The following is a 25,299-nucleotide window of genomic DNA, read 5'->3' on the forward strand; positions in this document are numbered from 1 at the left end:
CAGGACTGCCCACCCTCCTGCTGAGACGTCTGCCCTCCTTGCTCCCCAGGACACGTCCTAACATGTAGGCCGCCCTGCACATGCAGTAGGACACACTATGAAGACAGAGGGAAGCAGCTCTGACACCCCCCACTGACAAGCCAGAGCTGGGTGCTGGCTCACCTGCCGGCTCCCTGGACTGTACTGGCTCTCCGTCTTTTTGTTCCCGTTCGGAGTAACGCCGGGCACTGTTCTTAGGAATCCAGACTTCTTGGAGTTCTAGACTGTCGTCTTCGTCATCGCTCTCTGAATCGTGAACTGTAATTGGGGTTGGTTTTACCACTCGCTGTAGACCACTAGGTCCTAAAACAAAAACACAAGACTAAGAATACTTGTTGCTCAAGACAAACTCTCACAAAAAGTACTATTTCTGAGATCTAGGCTCAGAGACATGCTTTTGGGAAAGCAGCCTCAGTCACTTACTTTGGCGAAACAAATACTGTGTGAGATTCTGTGAAAGCATTTAAACAAGCTAAAGTCACTATGACAGCATTGTGTGACGGGAATGACAACTGCCACCATATCTAGAGGCAAATTAAAACACCTGTCTCAATTTCACTATTTCAAAAGCACAAGAAATCATCCTAAAATAATCAAAGTAACAGTTCTAATTAAATTCTAAAATTTCCCAATTTTGCAAATATATAAGCCAAAGCAAAGAAGATACACCTCAGGGTGCATGGAGCGGGCCGTGCAGCCTCTCTGGAGGACCGCACGTTATACTTTCTTTGGTAGAGAACGGGCATTTGTGTAAAGCAGGATCACCTGCTTAGAGCCCAGCTTCAGCCCTTCAGCTCTTCCCATCGATCCTGACAAAACACAAGCTGCAAGCCAGCTTGCCTGCGCTTGCCTGTCACCCTGTTCAGAGCCTGGCAAAGCTGCCACTCAGTAAGTCTGCTGCGTAAGTGACGGCACTCGGAAGTCGGAAGTCACTTGGAACAAGGCATCATCGTCCAGGTGAGCCAGGAAGGACAGTGCTGTGCTGCAGTCCCAGGCTGCTGCTGTCACTCTCAGGTAGTGCTGAGCACAGCACTCACCTCTGAAAGACTCTCCCATCACAAAGCAAAGAGCCAGTCAAGGTCATTTCAAGGCCAAGGACACTAGCCTGCCACTGGTGTCAGAGACTAGGTTTTGGTCTACTTACTAACCTAGACCAGCCTCTGTCTTGTTCCTCTTCCCCTCTGAAGTGGGCTCAGAGTACAAATACATTTTTCTTAATTTAAATAAAAAGTTTTAAGACTTTTATAAAGGAGCACTTTATTTACATCATTTACACTCCTCTCTTCTGACCTCTCACATTTATGACCTCTGAATTACTGTTATACACACACACACACACACACACACAGAGCTTGCTGTGTCCACTGAACATTGCCATAAAAACATAAGAGTATTTAATCAGGTTATTTTCCATCAAAGTCTGAGTGCTTTCTTTTTCTATATCCACACACAAGACATACCGTGAAATAAAAAAAGCAGTTGCTGGCTGCAGCTACAAACAAAACAAAAAACTCTTAAGATACAGACGCAGGAGGCAAGGAAAATATCGATGATTTATAACAAGTCTCAAAGGGAATATCAGATAACACATCAGTACTTGTTCTCAGTACTTTCTATTCTCCCTTACACCCAGGCTCTAATTTCCAGAATGATGGATGTGGACAGAGTGACATAATTACCTGCTTGTTCCTCATCAGCATCCATAGGAAGGATTCCCTGATTGGGAGCCGGCATGTCACTTCCACTCTCCGCTCCCACCTCTCCATCTTCCTGCACCATGTCTTCCATCTCATTCAGTGCTTAAATAAAAATAAAGTGAAAACTAAAGGAAACACAAAAATCCACAATGCATGGAAAACTGGCAGTTCTAAGGACAGAACACTCAGTCACTATGAGGCCCACTTCTTAGAAGAGTAGCTTGTAACCGCTTCAGTAGAGAGAAGCTTGTAACTGCTTCAGTAGAGAGACAAAGAAGGGTCTAGTTAATCCACAGAAAAGGAAAACACAGACAGGAAAAGATTATTTCATCAATCAGTGTAAGACAAAAGCAGGGGGAATGGTCATGGTTGAGAAAAAGACCTTTTCATCCCTGAAGTATTCCCAAGGATGGCTCGATGACACCCCTCTACACTATTTGCTGGATGATGATGGTCATCTTATGAACAATGAGCCTTGTGGTACCTGCTATCTTAACCAGGCTATATTGAGCATGCAAACTCAAATTCTACCTTTTCATGTACTTTCTAGAGGTTATGCTGTGGGATGGTCTGTATGTCAAATTGCTCTGATTGGTCAATAAATAAAACACTGATTGGCCAGTGGCCAGGCAGGAAGTATAGGCGGGACTAACAGAGAGGAGAATTGAGAGAACAGAAGGTGGAGAAAGTCATTGCCAGCCGCCGCCATGACAAGCAGCATGTGAAGATGCCGGTAAGTCACAAGCCACGTGGTAAGGTACAGATTTATGGAAATGGATTAATTAATTAAGATATAAGAACAGTTAGCAAGAAGCCTGCCATGGCCATACAGTTTGTAAGCAATATAAGTCTTTGTGTTTACTTGGTTGGGTCTGAGTGGCTGTGGGACTGGCAGGTGACAGAGATTTGTCCTGACTGTGGGCAAGGCAGAAAAACTCTAGTTACAAGGTTAAGTTGTCATTTACTGGCTAATATATGGCAAGGACCATTAATACGCTGCACAGTTTATAAGTCTTTAATGGCATTTAAATGCTTGATGTTTTTCAGTATTTACTATACCTAGTGCCTATCAATGAATGAGAACATGTCATTTTATTCTCACATTATTCCAAAGGATAAGGCCCATGAAAACTTAAAGACCAATAAGCTTCAACTTATTACTACTAATAGCTGACTTCATCAGATGTTTACAAAATTAAGTGCAAAATCTCTCAAGGCAATATTCAAGAAATTTAATCAAGCAACATCCTACTTCCGCCAATCATTGACTGATCTCAGTTTGAGTCAGAACAATACCAGTACTGGATACATTGAATGAGATTTTGCAACAAAAGGCATTCTCTCCTTTGTACTGGGCACTTAATCTTCCATTCACTGCAATTCATCTGTCACCATCGGGTTTACAGGGTTTGCAGTGTTTTGTGTTACAGTGGTTGTGACAACTTCCCAGACATGATTTCTGTCTTTCCAGTCTGTGTTTTTATGACGTTTGTGACCTGTACATGGTATGACTCCTGGAACATGACTCCTCTCTTGGCCACATCAAAGCAACAATATTCAACTTCACACTTCCTTTCTTCATCTACACTATCTGCGGCTCTACACTTCTTTGTATCTCTTGGGTTTCAGGGGACGGATTGGATTCTAAGTTTGTAGTGTCTAGGAGTCTGTATATGACAGTAACAAAGTTCAGAGCCATATATGGTCTCATTTACTTTAAAAAGTGGAAAGTTCAAGGCTAGGAAAAGATCTACAGCTCAATATATAGTTGGTACTAGTGCCATTATTCTAAATGACAATGAATAAGGAAAGATAGGAGGGAAGGGAGGAGAGAGGGTGGGAAGGAAGGAGAGAAGAAACTGAGGAGGAATGCTCTGAGATCAGGGTAAAACCAGGAAAACGGCTACAGAGTCACCAAGAGAAGCAAGTATCTCAAGAAGGTAGAAGTAGACAACTCTCAAGTACAGCTGAGCTGTCAAGTAAGATGACCACCAGGATTGAGAGTCGGTCTGGTGACTCTGCTGAGACAAAAAAAAAAAAGCTTAGAGGTGACTCTGTTCAGGACACCTATATTCACAGCATCACAGCATGCCTTTAATTACAGTCCACAGGATCAGGACAGCCTATTTCTTATCAGTTACAATGTTGAAGGGAGTAGACCAAAGAATAACAATGAAGATGGCTAGAGGAATTATTTTTCTAGTTTTGAGGGATCAACTGAAAAACTATAGAACCTGGTAAGGAAACCACCTCAGCTCCTCCTTACTCACTAGCAGAGGGTATGGAGTGGAACCTGCTAGTACATGGGTTAGCAGAGGGTACGGAGTGGAACCTGTTAGTACATGGGTTAGCAGAGGGTATGGAGTGGAACCTGTTAGTACATGCGTTAGCAGAGGGTGCGGAATGGAACCTGCTAGTACATGGGTTAGCAGAGGGTATGGAGTGGAACCTGTTAGTACATGGGTTAGCAGAGGGTACGGAGTGGAACCTGTAAGTACATGGGTTAGCAGAGGGTATGGAGTGGAACCTGTTAGTACATGGCTTCAACAACTAGTAAAGAACTGCCCGGGTAATTACAGAGCTGAAATTTCGTAGGTTGGAATTAGCTCATATACTTTATCTGCTAGAAAGTTGTGAAGATTTACAGATTAAAAGTATGTAGCCGGGTGGTGGTGGCGCACGCCTTTAATCCCAGCACTTGGGAGGCAAGAGGCAGGCGGATCTCTGTTGAGTTCGAGGCCAGCCTGGTCTACAGAGCGAGATCCAGGAAAGGCGCAAAAGCTACACAGAGAAACCCTGTCTCGAAAAAAAAAAAAAAAGTATGTGAAACTTGTCCATGCATGTACTTAATACTCATTTCCTTTTTAATCTAAGTAGTTTGAGAGGCTATTTTGCTAGAAGTTTTGGAGATAAATCCTCTAATGCTATCAATGTACCCTAATTCCCAGTATCTACCAGTCCTTCCCTCACTCTGAATTCTGTGTGGACAAGGAATGACAAGCTCAAACAAGAGAAAAAGAACAGGACAGGATCAGAGAAACCAGAGCAGACTCCTTTGTGTCTGGAGCTCAGGAGAGGTCTGGGTTACCATCAGCGGCAAACTGCTGCTCTCCTGGCTGCAGGTCCGGACGGAAGTCATTCTCCTCATCCGAGTCATCTGGGGGATGGTGATTATTGTCATGGATGTTGGCATTATTGTTTTGAGCATTATTATCATTGTCATTGTTGGAATTCTGGTTGCTAACAAGTGCTGAGGAAACCCCAATTCCAGTTCCTGCACTCAGACCAACTCGAGCACAGCCCTAGGCAAAAACAAACCATGTGTTATTAATATGGGTTGGTACAGAATACCTCATTAATAACCTTTCATTTCATCTTTACATAAGTACTAATATTTAAAAGTGCACCTTAAGAAATGCTTTCAAATATGTATAAAAGATCTCATTCAAGGCTCACAATACTTCAAGCAAGATAAAGCATCACTAGCCCGATTTACACGTGTCAGATGCATACTGGGGATGTGTGACAGCACATGACTGCTAAGTGGTTTAGCTGGGAACTGAAAACAGATTCTGTGACCTCAAGTCCGAAGTTTTACCCACTGTTTCAACAGTGAGAAGAAAACCCCAGCAGCAGACTGCCATGAGGAGAGTTCGACTGGTGAGGTAGTTTTAAAACAACATTTTGTACAACTGGGCAATCTCAGATTGTTCATGATATAACTCATTAGGAGATGGCAACAAAGAAAACACATCCAAAGTGAATTCCTACTCCTTAGACTTGAGCTCCTATAGACTAATTTCTAAGTGCTCTGGGAAAGGCCTCTGTTCTAGCTTCTCCTCCACCTTACCTCTTTAATTTACAAACCAGGAAGCATCCTTGGTTTTCCTTTCCCTTCTCTGAACACCCTTACTACTCACTGATAACAAGAGGCCATCCACTGTTACAAACGTTATGCCTTCACTGAAGATGAAGTTGTACAAATACAACTCTAACAGCATAATACTAAGAAGAAAGAAAAATCACAGCTTGTTTTGCTTTCTTCCCCGTATCAAGACAGATTGAAAAAAACAAAACAAAACAAAAAACCTAAAAACTTCTCTCAACTGTGGTTTACCTTGGGTGGCTCACGGAACATCTGGTCCAGGGAAATGAACTCCAGGCTGGGCAATAATTCAACAAACTGGCCAAAAGAATCCAGCTTCAAAGCATGGCACCGAACGAGGTTGATATCAACTAGTCGGGTCCATCTAGAGTGGTCTGTTGGAAACAACATGGCAGAGCGTTTATTCAGCACTGTCCACCATGTAACTGATGGATTTCTGCTACAGATGACAAAAGTCTTTCCAATCTTTTTTCTTTGAGTAACTTTTCCTTTATTTCATGGTCTTTAAGACTTGACGACTCCCTATTAGGATGTTTCCACAGCCGATTTCCCTGTGAGAAACACATGGCCCAGGAAACACTGATGTCACACTAAGGTGGCCCTGATGGAAATGTCTCTCATTAGCCTACATGCCTTTCAGCAACAGGACACTGGGTAAGCAAGCATGGCACATTCACTTAGCCAAACAGATGCACCTACTTTGACAGAATGAGGAGAACTAAGGTTTGCTGAGATGGAGCGCTCTCCTGAACATACTTAGTATGAAAACTAGTAGGCACAGGACAGTGTACACATAGGAAGATCCTTCCGACTAGAAATCACTTTAAATGCTATATAGGTATAGGCTGTAATATGCACAAAATAATTTGTCCAGAAGAATATATAAGAAACTGTTGATGATGGTTACCTTGAGAAGAGGAGACTTTTCATTTTGTACCTTTCTGTACTGTCTGAAATTTATCAAGTGCATGTATTACTTTAATTTAAGTGTTAACAGGAGTTCTGAGTGATGGGATTATAAGCCATTTTTTGTTTTCTTCTTTATACTCTTCTGTATTTAAGAAAAACAAACCAAAAACCCAATAAATGTTATTTTTTAAAAGTGAGCTATACCTGCTATATCCTAAAATTCCTAATTTCCAGTAACACGTTGGTTCATCTGGGCCACTGATAGGTGAGGTATGGCCATTCTGGCCCGCCATCTCAGAAGAGGCTCGAGAGCACTGAACAGTCCTGAGGGCAGTTCTGCAAGGAGGTACAGACCCTTGGCAACTGTTCTGACAGTAGAGGCCAAGGGTTCAGTAGGTATTTGCAAGGGTATTTGGTTAAAGTAGATATCACAAAAAAAAACCTCATCCTCTAACTGGTACTCTACTAAAGCCTTGAGAATACAAACAGAGAAAGGCTTTTCAAATACACAAATAGCATTACTTTTTCAGAGAAGATGAACTTGTGCCATAAGTACAAAGTCACTTCTATGTTTGAAATGGGGTAACAGGCAGGAGAGGTTGAAACGGAATAGGACTTCTGGGCAACAAAAGCTTTCACTTCAGGTTTAGTGTCTAATGAGTCACATAAGTAAGGCTTTTAAAACTATGCCCCCATTTTTCCCTTTCAGATGATGTGCACCTTGAAGGAAATGCTCAGAGGAACTAACAGTAATATCCTAGGTTCTGGGCAGTGACTCTTAGTTTATGTGAAGATCAGGGCACTTAAGTCTGTAACTGGGACAGTGCAAATTTCTAAGCTAAGAGCTTTAAAAATTGAAAGGGCACTGAACATATTTCCAACTCATTGAATAATGGTTCTCAAAACTTGTATGAACAATCCACCTAAAATACATGTATATAAAATATCTACATTAAGAATATAATCATATCACATAAAAAGACATATTTTACTACCAGAAAACATAGTGCTATTTCCAAGTTTATAGTACCTGAGATCCAATTGTATGGGTTGTGTAGATGAGGACAGTTATAAATTGCTAGATATTTGATACAGGAAAAAACTTCATTGACTGCCTTCATTCCTATATCAGTGATGATACCAGGATTTTCTACCACGTCAGCCAAACCATACTTCACCAAATCTGCATTAGCCATTCTGCCTAGAAGAAATCAATTTCAAAGAAAGTCTCAGTGTCACAGAGAGTTGCCAACTCTGTATCATTCTATGTGATTAAATTGTTCTGTTCCATCTGTGGTCATTAGCAAACTGGCTTCAAGTTTAAAGTCAGTGTTCTGAATGTATGGGAGCATTCTCATCCAAACAAAAACTTGTGTTAAAAGTCAAGGGACAGCTAATAGGAAGTAAATAATATTCAACTCTTTAGAAAGAGGAAAAAAACTAACTTAGAGATGTATTGGTTCATACAACTATAACATTTTACTTTTTTACAATGAAAAATCACAAAAATGGAACTCTTGTGGTATAAGGAACAAGTTTTTGAAGTCTGGTGTGGCCATGGAAAACTAGGATCAGATTTCACTTTGGAGTCCATAATATAGGTGAAGAGGTGTCGACCCAGAACTGGATTCTAACTCAGACACATGCCACTGGCCAGGTCACAATCTGAGGTGGGGTTTGGGGGTGGTTAAGTTATCCTACATCATGCCACTGGCAACCACACTCCATCTCTTGCATATCATCATTCTCTCCTCCATATGGCTGGTCCCCACTCTCCAGGACAGTTAACTTAAACATAAGAGCTCTCTGAAGGATGTTTTGGTTAATTAAATTGTATCCTCAGTGTGTAAGGTAGTACTAGGGATCTAAGAGACACACACACACAGACAACAGACACACAGACACATACCCTAGTCTTTTAAATTAACTGAACAACTCTACAAAAAAAACTTTAAAAACTCAGTTGCTCTTGATCAAACTGGTTTGGAACAATAGAGCAATGTATATTATTTTGCTTGGAATGTGTGTTAACCAATCAATCTACTCAACTTCTACCAACTTTATTTTCCATATAGTTCATACTTTCTATTACTGTACAACTTGAGGACTTGCTGGTATTTCTTGCAGAAGTCATCTTACACTATACTAAACTTCAACCTCCTCGCTGCTCTTTGAACTTTTTCAAGACTGCTTATTCTTGTATGACGAACGAAATCTTGAACTGATCCTATTTATAAGTGCTGTCCACATAGTGACAAATGCATGCTCGGCCTTTAGTGCAACCCATTACTCTGAAGTTTTTCTATTAGCCAAGATTCTTAAAATCCTCATGGCATCACCAGGAATTAATTTCTGTCCCTTTTCTTTTTTTTTAGCTTACAGGGCAGCTAAAGGTTAAAAACTACTTTCTACATAAACACCTCAAGTATTAGAGATTGCTATAAATGTATTTATCTTTTTGCTTTTTTTTGAGACGGTCTCATGTTGCCTAGGGTGGTATCTAACTTGAATGTAGCAAGGATGACCTTAAATTCCTGATTATCCTTCCTGCAGCTTCCAAGTGCAAGGATTACAGGTGTGTACCACCAAACTTGGCTGTATCTATCATTTTTTCAACATCTCCTCAGAGCCATTCAAGAGAAAAGTAGGGGAGGTATTAAAGTATCTTATAAAATTTCATGGCTAACAACAGGCAAGTCTCAATTGCATCTCTCACTAGAGTTCTAAAATTTAAGTCTATATTACTGACTGTTACATCCTGATCACCTTCGCATAAAGCTCTGAGATAACAAATCCATGTAAACAAAGAATCCTTCTCCGAGTATTCCTTGGGTCAGTGAATCCAGCCATCTTTATTCCTAATACACAGCACCAGCAAAAAAAAAAAATTGGTACTACCAATTTTAATAAGTGAGAGAGGACAAAGGTGATGTTTCTATTAATCTATTTTGCCAGACAAAGAAAGTGACTCCGGTTTTCCAAGAGGGTACCACTCCATCACCTTCCTGCTTCCAGATGTGAATTACTAAGAAGGCAGACCAAGAGGAATAACAAGAGTGAGCAGTGACCTTTGTGTGCCATGTGCTCATGTGGAGGTCAGAGGACAATCCCTGCTCTAGGTCCTTGTCTTCCACATTATTTAAGAAAGGTCTCTTATTCCCTGATGCAAGGCCAAGGAGTTGTCCTAAGAATATCCAGGGACTCTCCTGTCTCCAGCTCCCACCTTGCCAAAGGAAAGCTGGCATTACAGCAGGGATTCCAAGATGTGTGTTACCACATCCAGCTTTATGTGCGTTCTCGGGATCCGAACTCAGGTCCTCATGCTTGCCTGGCAAACTGTACCCATTGAGATAGCTCACTAGTTTTGATCCCACTTTAAGATGGTCTCTCAAAGGGCACCTAACACTTATCCTGAAACAGAATCCCTAGCAATCTTTAGAGAAGCAGAGTCCATATATGGACAGGTTGAACAGTCTAAGGGATGGCCTTGTGAAAAGGCCAACACTAAGAGCCTATTAAATATGATAAAAACTGAAACAAATTGCTTTAAAGTAGGAACTAATGGTAGTGAAGTCGTATTTACATCCTACTGAAAATGTGTGGTGAGGGGGAAGAAACACATAGGAGAGCAACTGGTATAGTCACAGGAAATACCCGCCTAACCCTGGCAAGGGGATTTTAACCCAATCCTTCAGTAGAGCCAAAGTGGCCCCTGGAAGGCAGGGAAGTTGCTAAGTTACGGGCTTTTAAAAAGACCAGATTCTGAGGTGAGGGCATCTGGACACAGATGCTACAAAAAAGAGTATAGCAGCTTCTTTCATAACAAGGAAAGAATTCATTTTCTATGAAACCATTCTTAGCCTCCTAATGCTATGCTGATAAAACCTGAGAGAGTTTCCAAGCTACACAGATTAAAAGCAGTTCCAGCATTGTCTAGAAATGGGTGTTTTGATTTTTTTTTTTAAAAAAGAACTTTGCACTCATACTAGTGAGAATGAACCTCAACGATGAAGAAAGAAAAGAAATAAACAAAAGCTCAATTGCTACTGCTGTGACATACACTGAAATGAACAAGGAAGGGAGTCTTTTTTTTTTTTGCCCAGGACTGTCCTATGGTTTGACCTAGGCTGTCTTGATGCATAGTATTTATAACTTTTTATGTTCTGTAATGCAAAGTAGATCCGAAGGAAACAAACAAAAAAAACCATCTAGTACAAGATGTTCAAGAATGAGAAACAAATTAATTCTTTTTTTTTTTTTTGGTGGGGGGGGGTTCAAAACAGGGTTTCTCTGTGCAGTTTTGATGCCTGTCCTGGATCTCACTCTATAGACTAGGCTGGCCTCAAACTCAGAGATCTGCGTGGCTCTGCCTCCCGAGTGCTGGGATTACAGGCGTGCGCCACCACCACCCGGTTACAAATTAATTCTTAATAAAATAAAAATATGTTGGTGGAAATTTTCTTCACTCTTACATGGGAAAACAGTTTGAAAAATGAATTTGACTGACTTAAATTCAACCCCAAGGGATGAGTTCCTAATTGTAAATGCATACCCAAATGTTATCAAGCCAGCAGCAATTACCATCAAACGGATACTAACCACTGTGTGCTCACAGTATCTGCAAAGTTCAGAATCTCAGCAGGCTTATTATGGAAATGCAAAATATGAGCAAAAAAATGGGACCTCATCTGAGGAGACCATCAAAAGCTTCAAGAAATGTGACAGGTCAAATTTAACAAATGGAACTAAGAGTGACATTCTGTGAAAAAATGAAGCAGAACTGGAGAAGAAATGTGGACAGTGGAGTGGATCAACTGCAAACCCAGATAATGATTTTCTTGGCTTAGTGTTAATCACTGCATTCCCAATAGCATGCTAACCCCAGAGGCCATAGGGGAGAGGAAGTAAATACATCAAAGTCTAAATAAGACAATTCTGCTCCAGGACATGCAAGCACTTAGACATCAGGCTAGCTTACGTTCAAGAGAACAAAGGCACACAATACCCAGAGCTCAGTCTATCAAGCATGTTTCCACAGCAAATCCAGGGAAGAAAACAGGATGTCTTACTCTGCAGCAAGAACTCATCTACGTATCCCAGATGAAGGGTTTCAAACTGGGGGAACTCCAATTCTGCCATTTTTAGGGCAGAAAAGACACCATCTTTGGTTAAAGAAGGCTGGATGCGAACTTCATGCAACCTACAAACAGAAAAACATGTTAAAACACCAAATTAGATTCCTCCTGATAACAGAGCTCGGAAACAAGTTTATAATTTTACTAAAGTTATTGTAGATATCAAGAGCTTTTCCCTCTTTCCATTAAAAAATAAACGATAACAAAAACAAACAAACAAACAAAAATCAACCAAACAAAACCCATGAGATTTCTGTTTTCAAGTGCAGCCTCATATTAGGCAGTACAATATAGCTATGGGGTTAGTAACAATAAACCATATAGTAAGAATCCTAGAACCTGCCCAAGAACCTTTTATTTCTTCCCTAAGAACTTCCTTAAGCATGAGCAAGGAGAGAGTATCGAGCTGGTAGATGGCTCAGCTCAGTGGGAGCATTTGCTATGCAGGCCCCATGCAGACCTGAGTTACCCGAGTTCAAATCTGAAGAACCCAAAATGGAAGGTAGGAACTGACTACCCAATGTTTTGTCCTCTGACTTTCACATCTCTCTCTCTCTCTCTCTCTCTCTCTCTCTCTCTCTCTCTCTCTCTCTCTCTCTCTCACACACACACACACACACACACACACACACACATGGGAGCGTAATAAAAACAAAAAGTATAACAGAATATATTTGGCATCAGACAAAAGTATCTCTGACATTTTTCTTATGATAGTGTTAATGCTTCATTTTAATAAAGATACGCTTCTGTGGTACATAAAAATACTAACAAACAGTTTTGTTTTATTTTATTCATAATTAACATTCTACTGGTAAAAACAACTTTTAATAAGCTGGAACTCAAGGAAAATATAAAAATGTTAGTAGAGGTAGATCTCTGAGAGGTGGGAAATAGCAAAGGTGATATGAAGTGATATGAAGACATATTAAAGTTATGGTGGTTCAACACTGCAAAAGCCAAGAGAGGTTTCTGAATAGAAAGTTAATCATCAACTAAACAATTCGGAAGACCAAGTACAGATGAGGAATGGTTCCAGAGAGGGCCACCAACTTTTATTCATGCTACACTCAGGCACTGCTCTCCTGTGCAATGATATCATATGCCCTTCTAGGGCTGACCTCCCTAGAATGCAGTTCAAATGGCTAAAATCAGAGAAACGTGAAGACAAACCATCTGCTACTTAAGTGGTCCCTTTGTATTTGAAATCCAAATGAGCATGATCAAATTTTATATACGAATATTTACAGCTACATTAGCCCCAAAGTTTTCTAAAGCTTCTAATTCTAGAACAACAACCATAAGGTGAAGACAAAACATACCTACGGGCGGCAGTGATGATGAGGTAACCGAGATCCACTTCAAGGGCATTCTTGCACGCCCCTAAAACAATAGTGTGCAGGTTCCTAAAACCACCTGGGTAAAGGAAAAAGAACAAAAAGGAGCGTCTCCCTTACCTCAGTACTTTCGGTAAAGGAGTTATACGTGCCGTAGAAATAATTACTTGTTTATACAAGTGAACGTTTTGTTTCTGCAACCAAATCACCTCAAGGTGAATTATTCCTAGTAGCTATTTCCCCAAACAGATACTCATCCTGAAAACACACTTCGAGCATCTGACAATTCAAGCCTTAAGACAAAGAAAATGCTGGAAACCCACGAGAGAAGTAAAGAAGGACTGATGTTTCCTGGCCAAATCCTGAACCTCCAGTGTATCATGGAATATGACAGCACTACTTCAATTCATTTTCATGTGTCTTTTCAAATTTTGTTGTCATTCATTAATTGTGTATGTGTTTGTACTGGTGCACACAGCCATGTGGTAGCCAGAGGTTCCTTTATTTCTCTTCACCTTATGCTTTAAGACAAAATCTTTCAGTGAAACTAGAATTTACCATTGCGCTCCATGGGCTGGCCATTCACCTGCCTGCCTCTGCCTCCTAGTACTGGGGTTACAGATGCATGTTGCTTGTGTGACATAAGCCTGCATATTGGGGCAGGTCCAGCTTGTTCATGTAGCAAACACTTTACCCACAGAGACATCTCTCCTATATTTTGTTTCTAAAAGGTGTATTACATACCAAAAGGGAAGGGCAGCAGACAAAAATCATTAATGTATAGATCAATGAATTTTGCTTGAACACAAAATCACCATGCATATACACTTTTGCATCTGGACTCTTTGACTCTGCCATGTGACTCATCTACATTGCTGTTGCTAGCTCTCAGTTTGCTCCTTTGCATTGTGCAGAACAGCATGTGACTATGTCACATTTTAATTATCTATCCTATGGACGATCAGTGTCTGGGCTATCCCAATTGGGGGTCTATTAGCAACAGTGCTTCTATAAATAATCTCACGTGTATTTCTGAGTAACAAGTATTCTTTTCTGTTGGGTTTAAAGCTTATATGTATGGTCAATGTTAGCAGATGATGTCTACCAACATTTCTACGTGCTTCTATTAACTTCCACTCTCAGCACTGTCTTGCTGGTGCACAACCTGACCAACACTACTGTCCTCCATATTAGTCAGATCTCAATGCTTGTGTGTCATGTCACACTATAGCTTTAATTTGTGCTTCCTAAGTCTTGTGAAATTTCATCATTTTTTTCGTGTTGATCCGTCGGATGGATAAACTCCTATGTGAAGGCTTTTGTTATTAGTCCTTTCCATTTTTTCAACTAGAATGCCTGCTTTTTTCTTAATTTCAAAAATTCCTTATATATTCTTACTGCAAGCAAACTGTTAGAGACTTACACTCAGGAGTTCTTTCCACTCTGCATATAGATTGCCTTTTCACTCTTAATCAAGTCTTTTGAGATTATGCCTGTCCGCTGTCCTCAGGCCTTCTCTCTAATGGATGGACACTGTGATCTTCTTTATCATTAAAATAAAATGAAAGTAATGATGGTGACCTGGAGGGAGCCTATTCCCATCTAAGATTTATTGCAATGCAGGGAACTCATCACAGACTTGACTAGGTGACAAAATGTCTTCAATATGCGTTAGCAGTGTTAACCACTTCTATATGTTATCAATGTCACTGGAGGATTTTCCACTGTAGTATTTTTTTCATTTTACTTTCTTTTCCATCTTACTTTATTAATAATTTATATTAACTACATTTCTACTTTTAGTTACTAATTATCTAGGTCAATTTTTTTCCTTAGCAATGAAATGATTAGCATTCTGTTAGGTCCTTCTGTCCTGCAGCTAAGGGATGTTAAGGGTGAGTATTTTTGTTTTCAAGAGTTGTCATCTGACAGATGAATCTAATGTCCAGGTCCAAACATGAAAAACTTCTATACACTGTAATAATAAATACCAGACACATCAGCATCACTATAGCCTGAGCTCTTTTAGAGGCCTGAGATGTCCACATCATAGAGTATCTCTCCTAAAAGGGCAATGGAATTGGGTCAGCAGTTCTAAGAAAGGGCTCAAATATAACAGAAGATATTATCTAGTTACCAAGTAACAAATAACAAACCAGAAAACTAGTCTTATCACCCTTCTATTTCTCTCAGGGTTTAAAATGCATAAAAAGGCAAAGAATATTAGCCTATGCTCATGGACGTGTATCACCATCAAACACACCATAAAGAAAGCAAAGACAATTATGTAAGCATTATTTTTTTAAGCATTATTTTTTTTTAAAAGTAAGAGGCTACTAAATAAAGCCTAAAAGAAATAAAAGCTAATTTTCAAAACTGCTTTCTAACTAAGGGAAACGAATACCTGATCTCCAACTGTCTTCAACCACATGTTGGATGAGACCGCCCAGGAAAGGAACTCGAACCATTTCCAAGTGTTCCAAGTTCCGGGCAGATGCCAGACCTGTTACCAAGGGCACATATTTCAAGGAATTTGTCGGTCCTGGAAAAAATAAACAACAGCAAATCTTAATGTAATAAATTCTTTTCAAAGATGAATTTTTCCAACCAGCAAGTAAAATGAGTAATCTATAAGCCCTCTGTGTTAAAAAGTGATAGACTATTGGTGGCTGGCTGTCAGTGCTCCATGCTTTACTAAGTCAAAGGGCTAGTCTGCTAACCATACACTTATTGAGCACAAGAATCTTTCAAAAACAATGTCAAGATCTACAGTATGTTTTGTAAATACACTTAAGTCTCAATAATTTTCATTTCAAAATAAAAAATGGGAAAAAAATTTCAAGAAGAAAATTCGATCCTTCACTCAAATGAGTGTCTCTATCATCTCAGCATCTCTTTGTGTCTAGTAGTGTGTTGAACTCTAGGAAAGACCCCCCAAAAGCAACAGCCTTATCTATTAAAAGATTTCCAAAGGAGAGACAGCATATAAATAATTCCAAAAGGATAAAAAGGTCAAATATATAAAGTACCAAAGTAAGGCATACTACACTCAATAAAAAGGAAGAAAGAGAGAGGTATGTCAGGAAAAGTGGACCCTGAAGAACATGCATAAGCCGAAAAGACACAAGTGTCTCGGAGTAAGAAAAGAGTAACATAAGGTGACCTCAGAGGAAACTGCATGTCTGTGGAAGCAGTAAACATGCAGATGTGACCACAAAGAGGGTCAGAAAGGAGTCTGTGGAAGGGTAAACACACCTCAAATGCCAACAGCAGACTGGGTACTAAGGGCTCTGTTCAGTTGAGTAACACCATAAAAGACAGCTTAAGGTGGAATAACTTTCCAATGCTTAGGAAACCACAGACTAAAAAAACTGAAATCTGTTAAAACAATCCAATGGACTGAAACCTGAGCTTTCATAAAACACAAGATAGTCTATAGTTTTTTGTTTTTCGCCAAGGTTGATTATGTTTCTACTGTACACAAAACAAAAGATATGCTTCATTCACAAATGCAGACAGCAAAAACATATTTTCAGTACAAATGTAGAGCTTGCCAAGACATTTTCAGAATAGCAGATGCTTAATTCAAGCATAACTATATAGTATTACCTGCACAGTTCCTCATGACAAAGGTTCTCAAGCTGATGCAAAGGAAATCTTTAAACGGCTGTGGCTTAGTGAGTCTCACCCACTTCATGTATAGGTGCCTTAGCATCGGGATGCAGGGAATTTCAGGAACATTGACCCCTGAACAAAAGAACAGATCGTGACAAAAACACTCAGCACTTTCTATACAGTATGTTCAAGAGTCTAGTTTTCAATTGACAATCTATCCTTCAAGGAGATCTATGACATAATTAAAGTCCACCAAGTTTGGTTTAAGTAAACAGGCTAGTAAAGAACTTTTATGGAAACCATATTATAAAGAATGGGACCTACAATCTATTTCTGTATTTAAAACATACAACTCATAGCCGTATCTTATAGGATGCAAAGTAAAAGTAAGTTTCTGAAAGCACAGTTGTGAAGATGGAGATGCGTTGCACAAACACTGCATGGCCGCCACTGGCCACTACTGTCCCATCAGTAAGAAAGATAAATTTCTCAGCTAAAGCCAGCTGTTTTAATATTATGGTTTGTAGTAGACAATACACCTTGAAGTCACTTCCACAATTATATGAATCTTAAGCATTTGTAAATATGTGGAATAAGCCAGCATGGCTTTGAGAACAAAATCTGACAGCTATTTATTTTAATACCTCAAAATGTTAAGGGTATTTTATGCCTCTAATGAATCATATCCACAGAGAACTCAATTTGGAAGAGGGAAGGGTATGCAATGGGGAGGTGGCAGTAGCTGTGGAAGAAGAAAAAGACTGGTAACTCATGAATCCTAAATGGAAGGAGGTAGCTTCAGAAATGAGCTCCAACCATCAAAACCCTGTGTGTTAGACAAAGCCTGGGAAAAACCTAAGGGTCCGGGGCATGGTACTTAAACAGTAGCTGAAAAATGAACATGATGCCACTGTTACTCTCGAGACTGCTAACAAGAACAGCTCAAGAAAGCGGAATCACAGAGTTTCAAGCCGGATGGCTCTTTAAAAGATAAATTCTGAAGAATGCCCCTACTATCACTTCCATGGAGTACTCCTTAAGCTGCCTTCTCAAAACCACGGTGTACTTCAGTTTTGACTATGTAAACACACTATATGGCAACAAATGGGAAATAAAAATGCGGATAAGACCAAAGGAAGAAACTCAGACCACGAAGCAAAGAATCCACAGTTAAACTTAGCGTCCACCACAAAGGCGGCAGGCACTGCGGGCTGTGATGAGTCAAGGGCAAGGCCACTAAGATCCAAAGACAGTTATCTGATGCTCAGTCCTATTTCCTGACAAATTTAGCTTATAAACAAAGGATAATGTGTACTTCTTCACATTCCTACTATACACTTAGTACAAAGCTATGAGTCAATCACATCATTCATTCATTTCAGTGAAACTTGCCACATACTTATATTAGCAGTTAACTGGTGCAGGCACTATGGAGAATGTGAAGATATAAAAATGTACTACCTAACGGTTACATTATAAACTTCAGATATTACAGAAGCAGAACCTCTTTATCACCTAAAAATCCAAATATTCAAATCCTTACTCAGACTTACTCAACAATCTTACAATTAAGAGGGGTCTTTACTGTCCTTCTATACTCATGCACATAGACTTAAGCCTATCTCATATTATCCTTCAGGTCCTCCTATGATTATCTAACCCTATTTTAGAACTTCTATATCCTCAGGATATCCCCAATATCTGGAGTCATTTTTAGAATATAGCATACATTCAATACAAACATTAATAGAATAATAAAATATAAACTTAGAAAGTAAAATATAAACTTAAAATATTAATAAAATATGAAACAAAATATTTTGGCTGAGGATATGGCTCAGCTGATAAAAGTACTTCCCTAGCATGCACAAAGACCTACTCAGATTTCATCTTTGTCTGACACCACATAAAACTGGGCATTTAGTGTATGCATAATCCAAGTACTTGGGAAGTAGAGGCAGGAAGATCATAATTCAGGGTCACCCTTAGCTATCTAATGAGTTTGAGGCCAGCTTGATTTACATAACACTGTCTCAAAATAAAAAAAATTAAAAAAAAACCTGTCAGACAGTATTAATAAGGAGCCCTCAAAAGTCTCTTAGCAGACTAAGTCAAAGACGAAAAGTTAAACTTGATAAAATACCTGCCCTTGTTGAAACTAAGGTGAATTAATTTTAAGAGAAAGCACAATGCAATGATGCAAATAAAGAATTTCTGGAAAAGACCACTCCATCACACTCATTCATTCACTCATCCATCTATTTATTTATTTGTTTGTTTGTTTATTTGGTTTTTCAAGACAGGGTTTTTCCGTGTAACAGCCCTGGCTGCTGTCCTGGAACTCACTCTGTAGACCAGGCTGGCCTCGAACTCACAGAGATCCACCTGCCTCTGCCTCCCCCGAGTGCTGGGATTAAAGGTGTGTGCTACCACGGCCCGGCTTCCATCACCATTTTTCAGAGGAAAAAGGTAAGAGGCAGAATGTTCACTCTAATGACTCTACATTGAAGAACTTGGTAATTTCTAACCAGTATCTAGGGTTTTATAATGTTCTAGATTGAAGTTTAAAGGCACTAGCTATGTCTGCCTGTTTAAATTTAAGTAAATTAACTGGGCATGGTGGTGTGCCCCTGTAGTGCCAACACTCAGGAGCTGGAAAGACAAAGATGGATAGAGCACTCATGGCCAACCTGAGCTACATAGAAGATCCTGACTCGATTAATCAGAAGGGATTGAAATACATTTTGAAAGTTCAGTTCCTTAGTTTCAGTAGCTAGGAGTGCCAGAAGCACAGTAAACACAGCCCATGGAAAGTGGAAAGGCACTTGTCTTGCAGTAAACGCACTTGCCCTGCAGACTTGGTGACCTAAGGTCCAGATGGAAAGAGAGAACTAACTACATACACCTGTCCTTTAACCTCCACGTGTGGACCACGGCGCACACACAACACATACAAACACAACAGTTAAATAAAATTCCTCCTCGCCGGGTGGTGGTGGCGCAAGCCTTTAGTCCCAGCACTTGGGAGGCAGAGGCAGGTGAATCTCTGTGAGTTCGAGGCCAGCCTGGGCTAACAAGTGAGTCCCAGGAAAGGCGCAAAGCTACACAGAGAAACCCTGTCTCGAAAAACCAAAAAAAAAAAGGAAATTCCCCCTCTCAGAAAGTTGAACTGGAGATCCCTCTTCTAAAGGGGAAAATCAGAATAAGGGCAGGATTCTAGCTTCTTGGAAAAACACACAAAAATAAACCTTCCAAACTGTCTTCCACGTGGCAACAGACTGCTTGAAAAGCAACATTTCCCCTTGAGAGATCTTTAACTAATGGAAAATCTGAGCTTTCATACAAACCTTACAAGCACATCTTTTTCTACAATTAGTCAATAACATGATTCTTAAAATTTCCTAACTGTTTCAGTGAATATTCACTTACACAGTGTTTTAAGGTATGACAAGTGAACCAGAAAGCAGGTACTCACCAACTAAATGCAAAGTTTGGATTTTGGCTCCTATGGGGATTTTCAGTTTATTTTCAGGAGGAATTGGAAATGCTCCGTTACGATTACGAAATTTCCCCAAAATATGAACATGCGGCATATATGTCCAAATGGATTCTACCAACTCCAAATGAGATGTTTCTACACCCTAGAAAATAGCACCATGGCAAGCATAAGGAAGGCTTTCATTTTGTATCCAACGTGTCTCTTTCTGTACAAGATGCTGACCATGCAGTAGAACTTAAGAGAAAGTTTATTAAGTGTGCAGTCTGCATGTGAGTAAGCCTCATGGTCCTCTGATCCACTAGTTCATCAACCAGCTTATGTTAAAATGCCCCGACCGGTGCACTTACCACCAAGTTTGGGCATGCTTGCAAAGCTTCCAGGACTCCTGGAATACTGAAAGCCTCATGGCCCCTCACTCTTCGCCTCTCGAGATATCTAGGGTGAAGGCCATACAGCTGTTCAACATCTGGCATCTTCTTCAAAAGTGTGAGGAAACTGGAATCTGTGAAGCCTGAGAAGGTCAGAAGCATTTAGAACAGGGACATTGTTCATTCATAAATATTTACTAAGTACTTGTAAGATTTAACAAAAATTCAAACAGAAAAGGGTCCCTTTGAAAGTTCTGTAAAGCTAATGCTACAGCTGAATAAGCTGTTACAACAGAAGATACGCTAGTCTCATTACATGGAAAATGTGTCACACGTCCTACTTGCTCAATATTCCACTGCATGTTTAGCATACTCCACAACTAAGGTTTTTCATCTACTGTGTCCTTTTACGTTCTGGGTACTGTCAGGGCATTTCAACCTTCACCTAACAACATATATTTAACCTAGATAATATGGCTTTATGGACTGGAGGATGCTAAGGGACTACTGATCACATTACCACCCAGTCTCCTATCCGAAAACCTCCAGGGTTCTGCAGAACACTAAAAGTACAAATAGGATATGGTCCTCACTTTTAAGAAATTCAACATTTCACCTAATTACCATCCCAAACTAAGTTCACCCATTCTGACCATTTCCTTGCAATCGCCCTCTTCCATGCTTAGGTTACTCCCCATTATTTCAGACAGTCGATAGAAAAAAAAAAAAGACAGAGGACGCTGGCTAAGAAAACAAGAACAATCAAATGTGAGCAGATGCTGAGATGGTGAGAAACCGTGTATCTGGGAGGCCAGTTGTGCTTTGTAGCAGGAATTAACAAGATGCAAACAGAGATGGGCAGGAGCTATTGGATGAACATATGGAGACAAGTCACAGGCATGACATATTTTCTATTACTGGAGCCTCGGAAGGTATGTGACAATGTCAACAGTCTGTTCACTGATAACAAAAGATTAACTTTCCAACTAAACCAAAGTACTGAAGATTTTTTCAAAAAATGTTCTATTTGTATGGGGCTAATCTGGAGTGGCTGACTATAGAATCACAAAGATAAATAGTAAGAGGCAGGCATGGTGGTGCAGCCTACAACCCTCAGCACTTGGGAGGTAGAGACAGAAGGGTCAAGAATTCAAGGCTAACCTCAGCCCACTTACATAGTATGTTAAAAGTCAGCCTGGCCTACAAGCAAGCCTGTTTCAACAACAAAGTGAATAGTAAGACATGACCACAGATATTCCTTGCTCTCTATTATCACAATGGGTCCTATTATTCTCTTGTAGTGTTTACTGGATGAACCTTTAAAAGTTAACTGTTACATGTTTTCTCATTTTCTATCAACATAATGGATAAAGTAGGTTACCATCTCATGTACAAATGGAAAAGTTGAAGAAGTAACTAGCAATGCTAGAATTCAAAATCTAATGTGAGCACTTACAAATGTTAGCCTCTCTTTACACAGACTATAACTATCATAAATGGGGAGGAAAGCTGATTGAGATGGAATGTGACTCCAAAGAGATCACATATATGAGCCATGGGGTACTTCTAGCAAGATTCAGGGCTTTGGTTAGGCATGGTAGCACATGCTTTCAATCTCAGCACCTGAGGCAGATATAGCTGAATCTCTGAATTTAAGGTCAGTCATCTATATAGTGAGTTCTACCAACCAAGGCTACACAGTGAGAGCCAATCTTAAAAACAGGATTCAGGGCTTAAACTCCAGAGAATAGGCCAGTGTAGCATTACATACATTTAAGTGATCTTCTCCTAGGCTACAGATTGTATGCTTCCATTTTCTTTTATATTCGCTGCAGAAATGAAAAGCTTTGGGCTCTCAGGTATTTATTACAGTTTGAAAATTGGCCATGTGCACACAGATTCTTCCCTAATATGGTGAAAGCCATGTTAATGCTAAGCCTGGAGCACGCAGGAGCTGTGCTGTCCTCCAGAATCCTGCTTTCAGCCTCTGGTAAAGCAGATCTAACACAGAATGACATAACTATTCTCATGCTGCCTTGACTGATTTCCTGCCTACTACAAACCACCACTGTCTAGAACTAAATGAACACTTTCCCTTCATACTGCTTCCTAAGTTACTACAGACAGCTGTGTTTTGTTTCTTTTAAGCTGAGTTCTAGCCTGGCATTGCAACGTTCTTTTCAAGAACGCACATGTTGGCAACTACTGTGTATGGATGAGTTCCAAGACTCCTCAAAGGACAGCACCACATCTACACGAAGGCACTCTAGATGAAGCTGTTCTGTCTGTCCAGGAGAATGCAACACGGTATCTGCAGCCTTCCATTTCTGTGCTTTTGGTAAGACTTCCTTGTGTTAATGAGTTTGTCTGCCTCAGACTCAATCCCTGTTCAAAGTCTTACAGTCTGAATATTGTTTTCTAAAAGCATGATTTTAAAAGGCTCTAATTAATAGCAACAGCAAAGCATAGTAATTAACAGACTCCTGCTAAATGAAAGGCAGCCCTTTTTATTGCTATTTTAATAAGGATACAAACTAAGGACTTCTTTATGACATATTCATCCATGTATATCATAGATTTCCCCATCACCTTTTGTCCTCTTTCTCCAGCTAGACCCACTTATGCTCTCCCCTCCGAACTGTCCCTCCTGTTTTCATGTCATAAACTGGTTACCAAATAAATAAATAAATAAAGGACTCACATTCTATGGGACCACTTTTATTACATTCTGATAGGGTGCAAATGTCCCTCGAAGCTCTCTCTACTTACCACTTGGCATATATTCCCACCACCGCCCTGCACAAAGATCCACAACTCTGACAACTCTCAGGTACAGAGTAACTGCTTCCTTTAGCTTCCGAGAGAGACATTCCATGCACATGATATCCTGCAGGGGGAGGTACCTTTGTAATGGAAAGAAATATTAATCAAGGACGCATGCAGCTCATCTCCCTCTACCATGCCCCTACCCTTCAAATGATGCGAGGTATTAGGAACATCCGCAGCACTTTAAGGCAAACGTATGTAAGGTCATTCAGCTTATAAATTTTTTTAGATTATTTACTTTATTATTTTATGTGTATAAATGTTTGTCTGCATGTATATATGTGCACAGCGTGCACCCTGGTGACCTTGGAGTTCAGAAGAGGGTCTTCGATCTCTTGGGACTGGTGTTAGAGATGGCTGTGAGATACCATATGGGTGCTAGGAATCAAATCTGCACCCTCTGCAAGAGCCACAAGTGCTCTTGACCACTGAATCAACTCTGCTGTCCTCGTTTGGCTTTTGAGTAAATACAGGCAAGTCAGCAAATACTCAAGTACCCAAGTAAAGTGCTGAGCTCTTTCCATGCGACAGTGGAGAAAACCTGCAACACTTCCCATAAGTTTTCAAGGACAAAAAAACATTTAGAAATAAACATCCCAAAAGGCAAAAAGGAGGCAAAGAGGAGGACGAACAGAAGAAAGCTCAGCACGTGTCAAGGCACACTGCCGAGGGAAGGAAGGTGACAACAGAGATGGAGCCTTGAACACAGCCACATGGGGTTCACCGTCCCAGCATGTGGTCCCGGAGCCCGCTCAACTATCCCTGCTCCTTGAAACGCCTTCCTCTGTCCGCCCACAAGCACATATGCACTGCATTACAGCAGTGCGGTTGGAGTCTCTCCTGTGATGTCCTCTCTCCCAATCTTCTCAGCTCCTTCCTAGAACGCACAGCCAACCTGCTTCTTGCTCGTTTCTAGTAACACCAACAGGCACCTTTAAAGAGCAGTGACGCTCTATACACACACACACACACACCCCGAGACTGGAGAGAGCTTCCTCGTCCTCAGTGGGGACCGTGTGGTCACAACTGCATCACAAGGCATGCACCTGGCTGCTCTTTCTGCCATGCAGCCCTTGCCGTTTCTTCTTGCTCCTCTGCCACTCTGTCCCTGGTCCTCTAGCTAACAGCTGCTGTGGCGACGAGGCACCAGCTGCAGGGCTTCTTTCTGCTGCCACCATCTCCTAGATGAATCCTCAACATACTTCACTGGTTCCTTCAACTCCACCTATGTAACAAGCTCCGTAACTAAATTATCTTCAAAGTCCCGCTGAGCGTATCTTCCCCTTTCTGCTGGAATCCTCACTTATCGGCTAGGTGCTGCGATTATGCCATTTTAAAAGTAGTGAAACTGCCTCAGAAAAGCTAAGGCTACAAAAATTCCTACAGCCAGTTAAGTGGGAAGAGTGACAATCACAACATATTGCAGCTGACTCTAATTCCGAAGAACCATGCTAATTCTAAGAAAAGTCGATGTGTGCACGTTGAATATTTTTCCCGTTGTACTGTTTTCCTACCACTGGCCCTTCTTCAAAGCTATTTAAATAAAGAGAATAAAATCAAATTAAATTTCCACCAAAAACCATTCTTGCTAGCCATAACCTAATTAACTCTCTAGAACTCCAACAATTTTCAGACAATACATGACTACATATTATATATGCAATGAAAAACACTGAATTTGCTTTTTAAATCAAGTCTTATACCATTCCAATAGTTTTACTGTTATCCAAAGTATTTGCCTGAGTTAGTTTTATCAGCTCTGAGTAACTTTAAAAAATAAAGCAAGATTATTGTTTATCAAACTTTCCCTAGGAAGAAGAAATGTATGTTTTTCTGTGATAGATGTGGTTAAAATCTAGAGTTGAAAGGGCACACAGAAAGTAGGGTGGGGAGAGGCAGGGAATGGGTGCACACCAAAATCATTTATTTGAAAAATAGCATAATGGAACCTAATTTTTCATAAGTTAATAAAACCATATTATAAAAGT

The 25,299-nt window shown here is 40.3% G+C and overlaps 1 protein-coding gene across 4 annotated transcripts in view; it reads right to left on the reverse strand.

Annotated features, from left to right (window-relative positions):
- Nucleotides 1-25,299, reverse strand: part of Fbxo38 (F-box protein 38) — a 47,546-nt gene that overhangs the window by 13,840 nt on the left and 8,407 nt on the right. For 3 of the 4 annotated variants that reach the window (XM_052742286.1, XM_052742288.1, XM_052742285.1), the window contains exons 3-14: nt 23,255-23,388; nt 20,465-20,628; nt 20,094-20,259; nt 16,613-16,750; nt 15,408-15,545; nt 12,989-13,082; nt 11,601-11,731; nt 7,562-7,732; nt 5,854-5,996; nt 4,825-5,038; nt 1,719-1,838; nt 163-342 (exon numbers count right to left, since the gene is read on the reverse strand). In XM_052742286.1, coding sequence (XP_052598246.1) covers nt 163-342; nt 1,719-1,838; nt 4,825-5,038; nt 5,854-5,996; nt 7,562-7,732; nt 11,601-11,731; nt 12,989-13,082; nt 15,408-15,545; nt 16,613-16,750; nt 20,094-20,259; nt 20,465-20,628; nt 23,255-23,388 — 1,793 coding nt within the window. The remainder of the gene's footprint in view (nt 1-162; nt 343-1,718; nt 1,839-4,824; nt 5,039-5,853; nt 5,997-7,561; nt 7,733-11,600; nt 11,732-12,988; nt 13,083-15,407; nt 15,546-16,612; nt 16,751-20,093; nt 20,260-20,464; nt 20,629-23,254; nt 23,389-25,299) is intronic. The other variant, XM_052742287.1, reaches the window with a different exon arrangement.

The sequence above is a fragment of the Peromyscus californicus genome, unplaced genomic scaffold (genome assembly GCF_007827085.1).
Source record: "Peromyscus californicus insignis strain IS unplaced genomic scaffold, ASM782708v3 Scaffold_17__1_contigs__length_78620276, whole genome shotgun sequence".
In the NCBI taxonomy this organism is placed as follows: domain Eukaryota; kingdom Metazoa; phylum Chordata; class Mammalia; order Rodentia; family Cricetidae; genus Peromyscus; species Peromyscus californicus.